A 17,252-nucleotide genomic window follows, 5' to 3' on the forward strand; every position below is an offset into this window, starting at 1 on the left:
GTATCATTAAGTCGCGTAGGAATTTTCTTTCAGTAATACTCGATATATTTTATTTCGTAATTTTCTTTATTCACTATAATCTAGCATCTTTTTTGACATTTTCTATTAATTCTTTTTGTGACGATTCAAGCGCGATAATACTTTTTAAACAATAAAGATTTACATATGATCATTAAAGAATAAGCTGGCGTTCTCAGATTTTTTTTTAAACATGCATAAAATATTCAGCTCAGTAGCGTGAATATTTTATCGAAATAAGAATACCGTTAGGATTCCCGCACATTTTGCAAGAATAGTAAAACGTAACAGTAAGGAAATCAATGTTTTTTATTTGCTGCTTACGTTTTATTGTCTTACGTTTTCTACTGTGATTGATTTACTTACAATTTAAATTTTATTGCTTACATTTTTCTGAGTATCATAGTTTTGGTAAAACTAATTATATTATTTATGTTACTGTTTATATTTCACATATTTCGTAATATTGAAATGTACTTTGATATTCAAGTACGGCTTCAAATCAACTGCTAAACTGTCGCCTCATCTATTGTTGTGTAAGTGATATCGAATATTACTGTATTTCTATCTGTTATTTGTATTTAACAGTTGTAGTTAACAGTTACACTCAATAGTTATTAAAATAAAAAATAAAAAATAGTCCTGTCATATAGAAATCATATATATGTGTATAGACAATTTATTATTGAAAGATAGTAATGAATTATTTAGAATGAATTATATAGAATACTAAAAGCACTGAACAATAGTATTTTCAATACTTAAAATAAGTAATTAATTACTGTCTTTCAATATTAAATATTGATTAGTATTACATCTTTGTAGAAGCACTTATATCGTTTTATGAGAAGAAGACAGAAAACAGAAAACAAAAGGAATGATATGTGATAGTCGTAAAAAATTATTTAAGTTCATAAAAAATTGGCCAATCACGATCGAATGTAAAGAAAAAATAATCAAGTGTGATTGATTAATTTCTTATGAATTAATTTCTTGATTAATTTTCTTTACATTACCCTGTAGGTCTGTTTTCTGTGGCTGAACTAGTGTACACTTTTGGAACTTAAAAGTGAGATACATATATATTTAATATTTGTCGAAAGCGAGAAAGAGAATTCTAGGACAGTTTAGTGCAGAAACAGAAAACAGACCATGTAAGTGCTTTCCGTTTAGTTGACATCATTCTATCTTTCTTGACATTCAGTAATAAAAGTAATAAAAGATATAATGTTTGGTCGACTCATATCGCCAAATGGAAACCTATGACATCTCTTAAAAAATGTACTTTGTTAATCAAATAAAAGCTATCTTCCTTTTAGAAGATTACAGTAGACACAATAAAGTGTCATTCTACTTTTGTTATAGAATACTAAGAAGAATAAAACAACATTTGTATCGACTGCGTCTCAAAGTTAACGCGACAATGCTACAAATGCTTTAAAACATTTTTTAATTGTATATATGTTATAATTGTAATTGTATATTTTAATTGTATGTGTCAATTTGTAAAATGCTTTCTACTGATTGATCCATCAAATACTTCGAAGCATTTGTAGCTTAATATATCGATATATCGACTATATATAGTAAAATTTATTAAATCTTTGAGCACATATTCGTCTTGTACAAATATTAGGATTTATTGAAAAGATATATGTATATATATATATATATATATATATATGTATATATATAAATGAAAAATAATAAAATGGCGAACAATTTTTAATTAAGAACCCTCCCATCTTCCTACATTATCACCGTGGTGCACTGGCTGCGAGACAGTCACGTGGTTGAGCGCTCATGCGCAAAGAAATTCCACAATCTGGGGAACGAGCGCGTCTGCTAACGTTGACGCCATTGCGCATGCCCGGCAATCGTCTCCCCTCCATCCGGGGGGAACTCGGTCGTTGTGTCGCTACGCGCGTGGAAGTCCGGAACTCGGGCATTCTTTCTCGCGGAAAAAAGGTGCGTACGTGCGTGCGTGCGTGCCGATGAAATAGATGAAGATCGCTCGGAACATGTGACGGAGCGTGCCGCGTGTGTGCGCGATCACGATTTGCCGTATCGTGCGCGCCGCCGGTATACGAGAGAAACGAACGAACGTGAGGCCGAAAACGCGACGCTCGGCGGCAAGCAGAAGCGCAGGGACGACGGACGGACAAACGGAGGAACGAACGAATGAACGAACGTTAGGGCGGGCGGGTGGACAAGAAACGAACGCTTCGCCGGGTGACTGGTCGCTCGAGTGCACATTTGACTTTGTACTACGAATACGTGGTTATTATGCGCGACGCGACATACGCGCCATATCGCCATGGACGAGTGACGGCAGTGAGTGCAATAAGCGAGCGCGTCGCGCGTCTCGCCGTGTGAATCGTGGTGATACGCGAGTGCGGTGGACCGCGGTCGAGGTGACGTGTGAAGTGAGGCGCAGAGGGAGAGAAGAAAAAAAAAACGAAACGGTCGTCGTCACCGGCAACGGCGGCGCGTCTTGCATCTCGCCGTACGCGGTCGGCGCCGCGTACCGTGTTGCGAAGGAGGAGACGTACGCGCGGCGAGGAGGAGAAGAAGGTGGAGGAGAGGAGAAGCAGAATCGGCTCGTCTCGTCTCGTATGTCGGTTGAACCGCCACGCGAATTCGGATCAGCCCTGATCGAAATCATAGGTACGTATCGCCAAAGACTTCACACGGCCGTACCACGACACTCGGGAGGGAGTCGTGAGATGGGGGGAGGGACAAAGGGTACGGAAAGCAAAGGTTCAAGGCGCTCCACTGATCGGAAGAGATACTGAAGTTTTTTCCGATGGTCAGATGCGGAAGCCTTGTGTCGCAGGGCCGTACCTGCTTTCTTGGCACTCTAGGCGTAATATTTTCGGAGGATTCTACGGAGAAAAGAAAAAAAAACGAGCGCATTTGATATGATATATGATATTTATTATTTAGAATTTTTTTATTGATGTCCCAATTAATGTAACGCGGCGTAGATATATATAGATATGGACTGCTAATGGACTGCATATTTTATAACAAAATTGAACCGAACATTTTCCTGCGAGTGGATCGTTAATTTACCTTCATGTAAAATTAAAATGTTCATTAAATGTAGGCGCGATTCTTTTATTTAATTTTATATGTTCAATTTATAAACAGACGTAAAAATAAATAATTAGTATTTTAATTGCTATCACACACACATACATAATGTTAAATGTTACGTATTCATGTTTTACCGTGCACTGTAATTAAAAATTGTAATTAATTTTTTTTTGAAAGAATAACTTTCTTTAAACAATGATATTTTCTGTACCTTGAGCGAGCATATTGTGTCGAAATTTATTTATTAAAAGTAATATTAAAATTCTTATTTACGAATTTATTTCTGCCAATTAAATTTTAAACTTACATAAGTATAATTTAGTTTGTTTAAAGATTTTAATTTCGAAAGTCAAGAACATAAATTGTACAATAATATAATAGTTTCTAAAACTTCGCGACTGAATTATTATATGAACGCTGTTGTTATATTTAGCAACGCAATTGAATGCAACAGTCTGTATATATATATATATAATATAAAAGAAAAATATGTAACTAATTAAAAATATAAAAATTATAAACTGCAATATATAATAGAAGTTACATCTTATTTTCTATTTTTACTTTTTAAAATTATCATCGTAATACATGTCACTTCGTTAATGAAAGACGCGAATAAATTGCCAATTGGATGATTTATTTTGCATTTAATCATTTTCCAAGTAATTTGTAATTCTTGTGAGAACCAAAAATAGCAATATATGTATATATTCCTTACTTACATTGATAATTTGGCATTGTTAAGAATATATGTTTACTTTTTGATGATTACGTGTATGTTGATATACCCCTTAATCCACTAATAGTAGATATAATTATATACTAATACGTATATTGCAAAAGTGTATATCTATAAGATAAATTTAAAAGCATAACTAATATTAACTACACGAGATTATAAAATTATTCAAATTGTAATTATACAATTTAATTTATATTAAATTCAATTAATTATATTAAATAAAGTGTCTTAATTTATTAAATCGATGTCTGAATGAATTTTGGATTTCAATCTCGGGAATCGGATTAACTACAAATATATCTGCTTAAATATTACGCCTATGGATAAGTACGGCCATACTTCTGAAATCGATGTATTGAAAGATCGTGAATTATCTATGAAGGTTCTTTTGGAAGATTCTCTTGTAGTCGACGATAAGTAAACAATATTAAGTAATAAACAATATTAAGAATCTTTATTACAATAAGTAAATAGACTTTGATTGTGTTTCTCTTATCTCTCTCGTACAACTATTTGTTCAAATTTTGGTCCTTCTGTTTCTCTTTGACGTGTAAACACAAAAGTCCGATATTTCCAGTTCTAGCATAATCGTACCGAGAAAACCGAAAAAACATCGTTGGTGAAAATTCGGCGACCCGATTCGCGGCAGCTACGACATATCTACTACGTAGATCACGTTCAGGCTTATATGTATTTTTTTTTTTGTGGAAAATTGATCATCACGCGTGAGATACGAACAATAACTCTATGTATATTCACGAACGGGGACGCGAGTCGATCTCGCATTGCATGTTGATCGGCGAAAGTCGGGAAAGAAATCTGTGTATTCGCGCGAATTGCATGCGATAGAGAAATATAGGCAGATCGATCGTTGTTTTTCAGCCGAATAAGGCTAATGTTTCATTTGTCGTGCGACAAATTTTTAAAAACGTTGGACTACAAGACAGAGGATTTCTGGTACCTTAAAAATGTCTCTATTTTGACCAATTATGCTTGAAAATTTCGTATGACAAATGAAATGATCTATTAATAGATTTCTCCTTTTCTTTTTAGTTGAATTTCTTGCATAGTTTATTTTTACTCTTTTTTTTTCTTTAACAAAAAGAAAAAAAAGGAAAGATGAACCGTAAAGAATGAGCCAAGGAGAAAGAATTGACCAAGCGCATTGGTCATGTAACCGAATTAAGATATGATTTAATGTTAATTCTTTAATCATTTCTCCGTCCGAGATCTCGAAGGGATTTCTAACATCGTGGATACAAGACATAAGGGGATCCTAGAGTCGTCTGTGTTTTATCGATTATTCTTCAAATAAGCATTTCTCTGTTTTTATAGATTTACAAATCCTTTTCCATAATTAAAGTATAAACAGAAATATAGTTCAAACCGATCGACTTTATGCTATTAAAGAACGAAAGAAGTTGGAAAATTACAGTTTTGTTATCGACATTTGGCATCGACTCGTAACAATATTTGCTTTATATATTATATAAGTTTTATACTTTGTATAAAGCAATTTTAGTTTGGAGTAAAGATTATACGAATAAACAATATTGAGTTCTTAGGCTTACCTAATATGAAAGATTAGAAAATTTGTACGTATGTGTGCGTACGATATTGATAGTAGTGTGTCAATGACACGTAAATCGTACACGCAAAAAAACAGCTGAAAACTTCACTGATTCAGCAAATCTACAGTCGTAATATATAGACAGTCAATTTTCTATATTAAAATAGCAAAGTTGACAGCTGAATAACATTAGCGATTTGTTAAACCATCAAATCTTCTTAGCTATCGATATTGAATTCGCGTAGCAAATTATAGATTTGCTGTACCACCCAATTAATTTTTTTTCCATGTATATATGTAAGTTCTATTGACTTGGTAAACGACTTTAGAATATCTTTAATAATTCATCGAAACTCGAATGCTGCGCGATTAGATACCCAGTTAAACTCCAACAGTATCAATGTATAATTTCCTTAAGGGTCATGGCACACAAAAAAACTTAAGCAGTAAGCGAATTGACTAATTACAGTAAAGACTAATCGTAAGGTCATAACGTAAACATTAGTTCAACACGTTGATTTCTTTTCCTTATCGCTTATGTTTTTCTGCTTAAGTTTTTCTATGTGCCATGGTCTCAAGGGCGAGAGCACTGTATTACATAACACATTATGGGTAATGCATCAGAAAATGAAGTAATCAAAGTTCTTCATTTCTTTCCTTTTCATAAAAGATTTTGATTGGTTGATTTTCTTATGCCTTATGCCTTATATAATATAAAAATCTGCTCCTTAAGACTTTATGCACAATTGAAAAAAGCACCGGCAATAGCAACAGAGAATAACAGTTTCAATCTATTAAACCCGAATTTTATACGTATACACGATTTCTAGATTGCATTTGGAAACATCACCTGAGTATCCCGTGTATCGTTTTATCCTTGTTGTTCACCCAACCCAATGTTAAACAAGAATAAGATGATTACGAAGACACCCGGTGATGTTTTCAAACGCAGCCCTGATAAGTTAAAATCTGTCTTATTCCCTGTTCTTGTATTAAAAAAGTAGTTTTTCAACTGTTGTAAGATTCTTTCATATGAATGATTCTAATTAGAATCTAACTCCTGTGAGCTGTCGACAATAAGTCATTAAGCCTAAACTTTAAGTCTAAAACAATAAGAAATTGATCAATCACAATCGAACGTGAAAAGAATAATTGACTATGTGGTTTGCTTCCAGTAAACAACATAGGCTGTACTCCAAATTTACTGCCAGCGCTGAAAATATGCTACAGTTTAGTTTACGTTACATGCACTATAGATTTTCAGTACAGTCAATTTTGGGATATAGTCGCAGTGTGATCTTTGTTTAATGTTAATAACAAAGATATAATGATTCACTGTGTCATCTGTGTCTTTTGCCGTAAAGCACCCTATAATTGGTCAGTTTTTCTAACAGCTTATAACTTAAAACTTAACGGCTTATCATGGAAAGCCCATTGACTCGTAACTCAGTCTAAATGTATAACCAATCATTGAGGAATCTTACAACAGTTGCAAAGCTGCTTTTTCTGCTGAACGCTTGTATCACATTGCTTGTGATTTTCAATTGTGCATTAGTCTCGAAACACAATAGGTGCAATGTAGGAAGTTTTAATTCATAAGATATTGACAATCACAGTCGAATGTGAAGAGAATAATCGACTGACTATGATTAATTAAATCCCTCGAAGACTCGATGATTGGTGGATGATGAATTTTTCAAGATTTAAGGCTTACTACACCTATTGTGTTTCGAGACCTTAGATTTTTTACGGCTTAAAGCTTACCGTACCTATTATGTTTCGTTACTAAGGCTTCATTGTCAGTGCATTATATTGTTAAGTGAGAAATTATAATAAAATATTGATGTAATGTTACTGTTAGTGTTATTAGAAAGATGATGTTTTACGCAGTGATGTTCTATTTAGATAAGGTCGGATCTAGCGGGTTGCTGCGTTCATTTTTATTTCCAGTTATCGATAAGAAGTTAGACGTTAATCAATTAGCGCGTCTTCCGTATCACGTGATACAGATAAACGTGGCGAACTTCTCTCTCTTTGGCGTTGTCCCATGTCGGAAGCTACCATATCTCTTCGACTCCAGTGATCTTTTTCCAATCGCATAGTTACATTGTGCTAAATTTACAGTCGAGTACGTCAGCGTCGAGAGATTGCTATCGGTATCTTCGCGGCGAACTTTGCATCGTCGCGCAGAGGCCGCCCGACTCCGTTTTCAAACGCGCGAAATGACATAACTTCGCGCTGTACTATGCGAGAAGTTACACATACTTGCGCGTGCAGAAAGTTTAGAGACCCCTGTGGGATACGTGTACGCCGCGTCACGTGACGCCGGCGAGCGGCGAGGCGAGGAATGGAGGGAGAGGTGAAACTAAGACGAGTAGGCGAGTAGTGTGTTTTCCGTTGATTCGTGTGCATGGAAACTAGGGGGTAAGCGTCCCACGTGCGGCGGTTTAGGCGGCTCAAATTCGATGCAGCGAAAAGGGCAAGCTTCGCAACTCGCAAGCCGGTACGGACGACGTAGTGACGTTCGAAAGACGACGGATAGAGGGGGATTCTATCGAATTTATATCGCCTGTCTGTGTGCCGTACTCGCCGTACTCGCCGTACTCGCCGTACTCGCGTGCGGCGCGAGGCCGTAACGCAAACACGCTTGGATAGGCACGCGCGCGACTGCCGGCTGACCTCTCTTCGCACGCAAAATGACGATCGTTGGCGCGCGCAAGGAGTCAGGGACGCGCGAAGACGCCGCGTGCGAGGAGGCGGCCTTTGCCGAAAAAACGTCGCGAACCCTTTCGCACCGGCGGCAGCGGCAGTGGCGACGGTCGCCGCCGCCGCTGCAGCCGGCAGTGGGGACCCTGCCGTCGAAAAATCGATTTCCCGTAGGGCATAAGGGCGCGCGAGCGACCGGGAGGGCGACGGTGGGGGCGGGAGACACGTACGGAGAGACGAAATTCGGGAAAACCCGCAAGGGGTGCGAAAGGGAGAATGCGAGAGCGCGCTGGACGGGGATGGGGGGAGGAGCGATGGACCGCCGATACATACGTAGAAAAGAGTAAGCGTATGTGTGCGTGAGTGTATAAGTGTGCGTGCATGCATGCGTGCGAGCGAGGGAAATGAAGATGGAGAGAAAGAGAGAAATTGGTTTCTAGCCCGTTACGCGGCCGCGCCGCGTGTGGGTGAGCGGCTAGCGTGCCGCGGTCGTAGTAGGGGTGAGAGGAGAAATAATTAATGTGCGACCATTCCTCTCCCCGCGCGCGCCGCGCCGCGCCATCCCTCTCACGCGCGCTTGCCCTCTCCCTCCCCCCGCCGCCGCCGTCTTCCCCTCGACCGACCTACCTACTCCGCGGGTCTTGTACCGCTACGCTTAGCTGCCATTGTGTCGGAGACGCCACTTCCGAGGCATCAAATTTAATTCTTCAATTGCGAAGAGCCAGAGAAAGCGGCGAAGAGCGAGAGAGTGTATATGTGCGTGCGTGCACTTTGCCAAGGAAAAAAAAAAGAGGAGCGCGCGACCCTGCGCGAGTGATACGCCGGTGGTCCGGATACCGACGTGGCCCCGTGTCGTTCACCAGCAACGACTACGACCGCGACCGCGACCACGACGACATTGTCCTCGTCGCGGAGAAGCGGTCGCGCGCGTCCTCGTTCTCTGGAAACTCATTTCACCGATGCTGTGTGTTCTACCAATTCTCTTTAAACTCCCGTGGAAGTTAGGTTAGGACAGTTACTTCCGCAGGTATTGGCCGATCGCCTGCCCCATACTCTTCTCCTTTCCCCCCTGTCTCTTTCTCACTGTGTCTCCCCTTCCCCTGCTTCTCTCTCTTCGTGCCTTCATGCTAGTGGCGTCGTCTCCCGGTCACGGATGTTTCTCGGTTTCGCGCGTCGTCGTACGGGATATCTGGTCGTCGTCGACATTGACGTCGACGTGCCGCTGGCCGCTCACCGTCCGCGTGTGTGGCGTGTCCGCGATACTCTTCGCGTCACGCGGCGTAATCACGCCGGAGGATTTTTGGGGATCCCATCGGGGCGCGTCGTGTGCTGCGGGGACGGCGGGGCATACCGAGAATGCGCGCAGGAGAAATTCGGTAACCCAGTTGTATGGCCAACGCGAGTAGAGCGAGTAACAGCAGCGCGCCTGTGCGTGTGCATGCGTGCAGCAGCGTGCGTGTCCCCGCGTAATGTAGTCCGGTTTGTTCCACGCGCGGTTCCCTTTGCTGTACGCGCGAGATTAAACAGTGTCGTGGCTGCTTCTTCCGCAGCGCGCGTTTTCAAACGGCGTAACATGATATTTTTCCTCTCTCTCTTTCTCCCCCCCCGCCCTCCTCTCCCTTTCTCTCGGAAATAAAATGTCTCCGTGTTGATCGACTTTACAAGCGTGTATTTGTGATTACAGAGTGACCACGGTCGAAAGAATGGAGGCCATGGATGTGGATGGAGATGCGGTGGTGGATCTGAGCATCAGGTGAAGTACCGTCTGTTTCTGGGGAGAACAGTTTTCTCGTTCTTGTACCTCTTCTAATTAAATAGGAAATAAAAGAGGAGTAACGACAACTTATACGTTTCTTATGGCAATGTCGCTTTAAATTTTACAATTTTAAATGTTAAAAAATGGGGGACAATTATATACTATGGTAATTTATGATAATGCCTGCCTTTTATCCAAGCAGGAATGTCTTATCAGTATTAGGTTCTTATCACCGTGTGACGAAGAAGTAGGTTGTTGTTACCTTTTAACTTGACATATTCTTGAATATATTTAAAATAGTAAAATTTTCAAATTTTATTTATTCTGCATGATAACAAATATTTGTGCGACAGATTCCCTAATTCCTGTAATGTAATTCTTTCAGCAGCAGTGGTAGGCGTAATTCCCCGTCCCTTTCTGTGAATTCTGGTGATATCCCGTTGGACTTGGTTCACTATTCCTCCGGTTCCAATTTGGAGAACAATATGCCAGAGGCACGTAATATACAGAACGCAGCTCGTGGTATCTTGGCACCTAAACGATCACATGGAGACGAACGTAAGCCACGTCGTAATCTTAGACCTAGAATCGAAAGGAGTTACGCCGAGAGTCCTGATGAGCCTAGGATGAATGGATATCTAAATGGAAATGCTTCAGACAGCGATGAAGGTTGTTATTATTCTTTTCTTTATTTATTGTTAAAAAATAGAGAATTATTTATGATTTTTTATCTTAGTATTACATTGATTTTATTTATGCTGAATGTTTAAATAGGTGACATGCCTCCGTTGGTGCCAATCAAGGAACTGTCATCCGATGAGTTGGCTGAACGCGAAAGACTTCTAAGAAAATATAGAGAAGAGCTCAAATCTGAAGAAATGAAATTAGTGCTTTTGAAGAAATTACGTCAGTCTCAGCAACTGAAAGAGAACATCGCGACAGCACCTAAAGTGCTCAACAAATTACCACCGCCAGTAACGGCACAGCAGGTGCCTCATAGGTAAGATCCTTTGTAATATTATCTTTTTTCAAATATAATTTTATCATTGTTATGTCAAGTCGAAATAAGTCATTTTCTTTATCACAGAGCTGGGAAAGCACCTCCGCCTTTACTTAAGGGTCAGCCTGCACCGAGCAGAAGTAGTAGTTTACATGCTCCACCACCTGGCATGGTACTGCCTCCTAACGCTGGTCGGAATGCCATTCCAAGTACAGGCGGAATGCCTCCTAACATGGTGATACCACAACCACCTCATCCTAGAGGAAGACCACCCAGTGTAGCGGCAGCGAGTGTCTCAAGTTATCATGCGCCAACGGACAGAACGGAAAGGTCTACAAAGGATCCAACACCGGCTCCAGCGCATCAAGTAAGTAAGGTATAATATCACATTTTACTATTTTTGTTATAAGCTTACATATATATACAGGGTTGGCCATATTCGACGGAAAGATGTTTTTTTTTCAATCAATGGGAAACGTCGTTACTCGATCTAACATCTCTGTCAAAAGTTACAGTGTTGTCCAGATCTTTCCGTCGAATATGGCCAACCCTGTAGTGTTCAAGTTGTAATTTTACTTGAACTTTAAGAATAAGTCAGTAAAACCGCTGAAAGCTCCTTTACTGAATAATTTTAAAAACTAACACTTTCACTGCTAATACATTATTCGTGATCGCACAATACAATTCGAGCGATCGTTGATGCGAACGCTGACCCGGCCGTGAAAGTGTTAAATAATTCTTTAACTGTGAACAACGTATATAATCAATTTATTGTGTTTTTCTAAACACAAAGCTGCTTGCTGGATCGCAAGAAAATAAAACCACCGCATCCTTAAGCACACCTGTGAATTCGGAACAGGTATATTCATTCGTCGATCAATATATAATGTCTTCTATCTATTCTCTAAAAGCTATTAATCTATTTTTTTTTCTCTATGTTAATTATGATATTTCAATTAAGCTTTATTTTCTGTGCTTCTAACGATTCTTTATTTTGTTAGTGAAACTATATATATAGGAAAGTATTTTTTCAAGTCTTCATTAATGCATAATATAAGTTGTAACATGCAGCATTGCTAAACTTTCACTAACATGTCTATTTTTTAAATGTAAATTGTATTACTATATACGAAGAAGAAACTATTGTATAAGGAGTATATTATAGTCAAATAAATTAATTAATATTAAATTAATTAATTTGCATGCAGCTATTGAATTTATATTTGATATGTATACATATATATAATGTACAACACATAAACAAAGATACAGATCAAAATGAGTTAGCTAAATTACTTTTAACTTTTATTTTATATGTTTATATTTTTCTTATTTATTTAAGACGTTTGTCTTTTGTGTTGGAAGATTAACTGTATAAAGTATAATTTATTACATCAAATTATATTTTATATTTTCAATAATGTAGGAGAGAACATCACGAGACGAAACACCTGCTCAACGTCAAGCAGCTGCCAAAATGGCTCTAAGGAAGCAGCTCGAAAAAACATTATTACAAATACCACCGCCAAAACCGCCACCACCAGAGATGCACTTTGTGCCGAATCCCTCCAATACGGAATTTATATATCTGGTTGGTTTGGAACACGTGGTCGATTTTATAACGAAAGAACCGGCAATACCGCCACCTCCTGAACCATTCGAGTGTTCACAATGCAAAACAGACTTCACACCCGTATGGAAATGGGAAAAACCTATGCCTGGTGGTAAAAAGGATAGTCCTAGGGGGCAGCATGCGACTTTCCAACGTCCATCAGCGGGTCGCGATCCTAGAGTCATATGTGAGCATTGTGTGACAACTAATGTGAAGAAAGCGTTGAAAGCAGAGCACACTAATCGGTAGGTTTTTATGTTTATATTAACCTTTGGAAGACCGGAGGCCCTTTTAAAGATTCGACAGTGGGATCATCTTTTTCGCTACTTAACCCCATGACAATGACAAAAAAATTCTAGCCCTTAAAATAAAAAAGTCAATCAAAAACATGTCAATTCTCAAAAGATTAAAGTATTAATAATATAGAAATAATAGTAAAATCTTTTGTTAATTTTTTAATTGATATTATATAAACTATTGCATATAGAAGATCTAACATATGTATATATTATTTATTACATATATACACCTATAAGATTTGTTTAAATAACCGAATAATTTTGAAAATTTAAAATATTTCTGCAAAATAAAAAATAAAATAATGTTATTTTCGTATGATATAATAGATTTTATATGGGATTACAGATTAAAAACTGCTTTCGTAAAAGCGCTACAACAAGAGCAGGAGATAGAGCAAAGGCTAGCGCAAGCTGCGTGTCCAAGTCCAGATCCTCCAGCTCCGAAACCAGTTCCTAAGGCAGCCACTCCTACAAGAAGAGTGGCTACTCCACCTGCGCCTCCGCCGCAGGTGCCACCGGCACCTACGTTGACGCCGACGCCTCCCGCGCCGAAACTGCAAGAACATCCCTTGGTGAAACTGGCCGAGAGCGGGAAGTTCAGTCCACATCATGCAGCTGCTGCGGCAGCTTTGCAGCAACAATTGCTCAGAGGTGAATAAAAATATCCTCGAGAAAATCTTGAGCGAAAACTAATACAACTAATTTATCATTTTCTGTTATTATTGTTCCAGAATTGGCTAAGAATCCAGTACCGGGTATACCACCGCATCAACCTCTTCCTGCTCACGTGATGCCGCATTTTACCTCGATATTATATCCCTACCAATTAGCAATGGCTGCCGGTGGCAAAGGCCTCGTAGAGTTACAACGACAAGCGGCGGATCTTCAACGTCAATATCTGCTCGATATGATTCCGTCGCAGACGTCTCAAGCGCAAGGCAATCAAGCACCACCAAGAGCCCATCCACATAATTGGAAAACGTAACCGGACGCATTTAAAGGATGATGTAGCAGTAAATGCGAATAAACAATGAAAACGTGTATAACGAAAGAAATGGAGAATCTAGTAAAGTGTGCAGTCGTAATTCTGTACGCCTGAATTACACTATGCCAACATTAGTGTCTCAGTTAAGGTGAAGCTCAACTTGAAGTACATCGGAAGAATGACATTCGTTAGTATTGTATAAAGAATAATCGTTGTGAATATGTCAATTGACGTGTACGTTTATGACTTTATTGTTATCTAAGGGGTAAAGGTTTTATTTCCGTCACTGAAATACACACTCAATGTACGTATGAGTTGAGATACAGATCGTCGTAATTAATTCATTGTTTAATGGAGATCAACTAAACTCTCCCGAATTGAAAATTTCGTTCATTTCCTTTTTTCTAATCTTTCCTGTACACATATGCGTTATCATTTTGTTAACTGTCCACTGAACAACTGATATATAAACATAATAATTAATTTAAGTGTATCGACAAGCATATTATAACATTGAATGCAATTGCTTGAATTGTGAACACCGAGTTGTCTAATTAAGCGCAAGTGAACGATCATTTTGTTATTATACTACTTTGTTCTTTGTATCGCATATATATCCTATCGCTTTTTGTTATATACAAAATGATGATATGAATTTATTATAATAGCAAAGTTATATATTACTGAATTGTGCAAGAAATATATTTCTTCTCTTTATCTTTCTCTTGATTTGTTCATAAGAAATATTTATTTTTTAATATTATTTAGCATAATAAAAAGCAAAATAAAAGTGCTTGCTTGCTCGCATGATAAAGTCACAAGTTAGACAACTCTGTTATACAATATAATATAAAGAACCAAATAGACATTTACACAAGGCACTAAATAAATCAATAATAAGTGTAAAATGACTGCAAAATCGGATTATTAACAATAATAAGGATGATCGCAAGAGGAAAGGCACGAATGTAAGACGAGGTAACGAATGTTGATGGAAAGGATCTTTTTAGACCCTTAGATAGTTAATACGATTTTTGCCGTTGATTTGCCAAGTTTTGCAATCATCGGCAGTACCTGTACTATGTGTATATCTCATTTTCTCCGAACTGTATTTTTAAGGCAAGTTTAACGCAAGATAGAGCAGTAGCTACATACGAGAAAAAAGAAAAAAATGACCTTTGTAAGAAAGCGCGTATGAGTGTGATGTTAAGCCAGCACATGTGAGATGTATAGCAATCTTTTTCTCTCTCGACATACGAAGTATGCATCAGCGAGTTTCTAATAAAGAGCGACACGTGTGTTATTCGCGCACAAATATGATTTTCTTGTGCGACGTTAAGTCGTACGTTAAGTCGGGCTCGTAGAATATGCACTCGGGCGATGTATACACGACTTAACTGGGACTGTTCTTGTACGTTAAAAACGAGACTCAAACGAATCTGCAATGATAATTAGGATTCGACGCGATTATTAACTCAGCGCGATTAATTTTCATGTCACATTCAATGTAAAAGTATTTAAAGAAACTTACTAGAGGAGATACGTAATCGAGATTTTTGCGAATTGTTACAACACGGCGACCGCCGGATTTTTACGACATCCTCTACGAGAGTCTGCACTTGAACGAATTAAAAAGTATCCGGCACTTGTCCCCAATATTATCAGTCCTTCCTTCACCCCGTTCCTCCTCCACTAATAGTCTGATTTAATTAATTCTGGGCTAACCGATCTTGGTCTCATACATTTCCGAATCAATTAAATATATAGTACTATAGTCTTGATATTTCTCGGTATATGATACAACTTAATAAACTAAAATAGCGCATAATCATCTCTCTTTGTACTACGTGATAGATTTTGAACTCGTACTTGATATACATGTACACCATAATAAGTCTACGATCGCATAATAGATCAAGATCTGTGTTTTTTGTGTAAGAAAAAAACATAATAATATGTCGTCAACTAATTACCGTCATTGGGGCACTACCGTCGTCGTCGTCGTTGTCGTCGTTATTCTAAGATGAGATCCGAGAGCGAAATAGAATGACAACGTGAAGGAGGAGAGATTCTTAAAAGCTTGAACGTACTTCCCCGAGAAAATAGAGCAATATTTTATATAATTTTGATAATTAAAGGTTATTTCCAAGTTGTTTATGTTAAAAAATTGCTCTTTAAATAAATAGTAGTTGAAATTAAAATTATAATTTATCATAAACATTCATTATATATATATATATATATATATATATATATATATATATGTGTGTGTGTGTGTTTTTTAGTGTTTATTAAATTGTCCAGTTAATTAGTAAATTATTGATTGATTTACATAATTTAAGAAATTGAAAGCGATGAAGGAAATTTTGATAAACTTAATGAGAGTTTATTTAAAACTACTTGGAAATAAACTTATTAATTCCGCAATCGCTTGCGATATTTTACCTAATAAATGAAAGAATCAATATAGGAATTTAAATTAAATTTATTTTCCGATACAAATAATCATAGAGAATATTATCTTATATTTCTTTATAAAATTGGCACGAAGATGTGCCTGATGTATGACTCTTGGAATTTCCGCCGATTCGCTAAAAAGAAAATTATCATCATTATCATTATCATCATTATTCAAATAGATTAATCGCATTCAGTAATCAGACCGCGTCTCGTTTCTCACAAACAAAAAGAATACGTTTCCTTCTATTTTTCTTTTCTAGTCTTGTCTCTCTTTAATCTCTGTGTGGTGCTGTTAGCAATTAAATACCTTTCAAAAAAAGTGCGAGAGAATTTTATATCCTAAAAAAAAGGAACTCTCTTTTCGCTACACGACAGAAACGAGGGATGGCGAATATTTAGAGCTAGAATTCTAAGGCAATCGCAAAATGGGAAAAAAAAAGAAGAAAATACGGGTTCGCTTGGGGACGCAAATATTTCATGAGTATGAATATTGAGCCGTTAAAGACTGTGTGACGTGCGCACATTTTTTATTTGTCAAGGAAAAAATTGCGAAATTCGTATACCGATCTTGGAACATCTGTCCGAATGAAAAGCGTTGTCCCCACAATTTATAGAATTAGTAGATAAATAAAGATTACCGAATACTCTGGAAACTATATGAATAAAGCTTACCAATGATTGTATTAAAAGGTGATATTTATTTATCTTTTGTAATATTTTCGTTTCTTTTTTTGAGTTTAACGCATCTGCGAGATTTTCGTTCGTATTTGTAATTATTCTATGTTTATATCGGCGAATCCAAGATTATGTGTGTTCTGTTATAGTAATTTCCTAATTATTCGATGTCTTGCCAAGGATAAAACAATAAAATGCTGGTGGTATATGAATCTATGTATTCGCAAATTTATGAACATATGAATTTATTGATTTATATATCAAAATTTTGACCTATAAATCCATAAACCGATTGAAAAAATCCAAATTTTTTTTCAATTTTATAAAAAT

The 17,252-nt window shown here is 37.6% G+C and overlaps 1 protein-coding gene across 12 annotated transcripts; it reads left to right on the top strand.

Annotated features, from left to right (window-relative positions):
• The first annotated feature begins 1,885 nt into the window (after nucleotides 1-1,885).
• On the top strand, nucleotides 1,886-17,134 carry simj (transcriptional repressor p66-beta simjang). 12 transcript variants are annotated; one of them, XM_087406471.1, is made up of 9 exons: nucleotides 1,886-2,685; nucleotides 9,820-9,888; nucleotides 10,277-10,560; nucleotides 10,666-10,891; nucleotides 10,979-11,267; nucleotides 11,685-11,750; nucleotides 12,318-12,748; nucleotides 13,149-13,453; nucleotides 13,534-17,134. In XM_087406471.1, the coding sequence occupies exons 2-9, from the start codon at nucleotides 9,839-9,841 to the stop codon at nucleotides 13,785-13,787; spliced, it is 1,905 nt and encodes a 634-aa protein (XP_087262597.1). In that variant the 5' UTR covers nucleotides 1,886-2,685; nucleotides 9,820-9,838; the 3' UTR covers nucleotides 13,788-17,134. The 12 variants fall into 12 exon arrangements, with proteins under 12 accessions (XP_087262597.1, XP_011057554.1, XP_087262595.1 ...); XM_011059252.2 differs by having other exon boundaries at nucleotides 10,280-10,560; XM_087406469.1 differs by lacking the exon at nucleotides 1,886-2,685 and adding an exon at nucleotides 7,832-7,853 and having other exon boundaries at nucleotides 10,280-10,560.
• Nucleotides 17,135-17,252: the final 118 nt, after the last annotated feature.

This window comes from Acromyrmex echinatior, chromosome 5, assembly GCF_024713525.1.
Source record: "Acromyrmex echinatior isolate Ae372 chromosome 5, ASM2471352v2, whole genome shotgun sequence".
In the NCBI taxonomy this organism is placed as follows: domain Eukaryota; kingdom Metazoa; phylum Arthropoda; class Insecta; order Hymenoptera; family Formicidae; genus Acromyrmex; species Acromyrmex echinatior.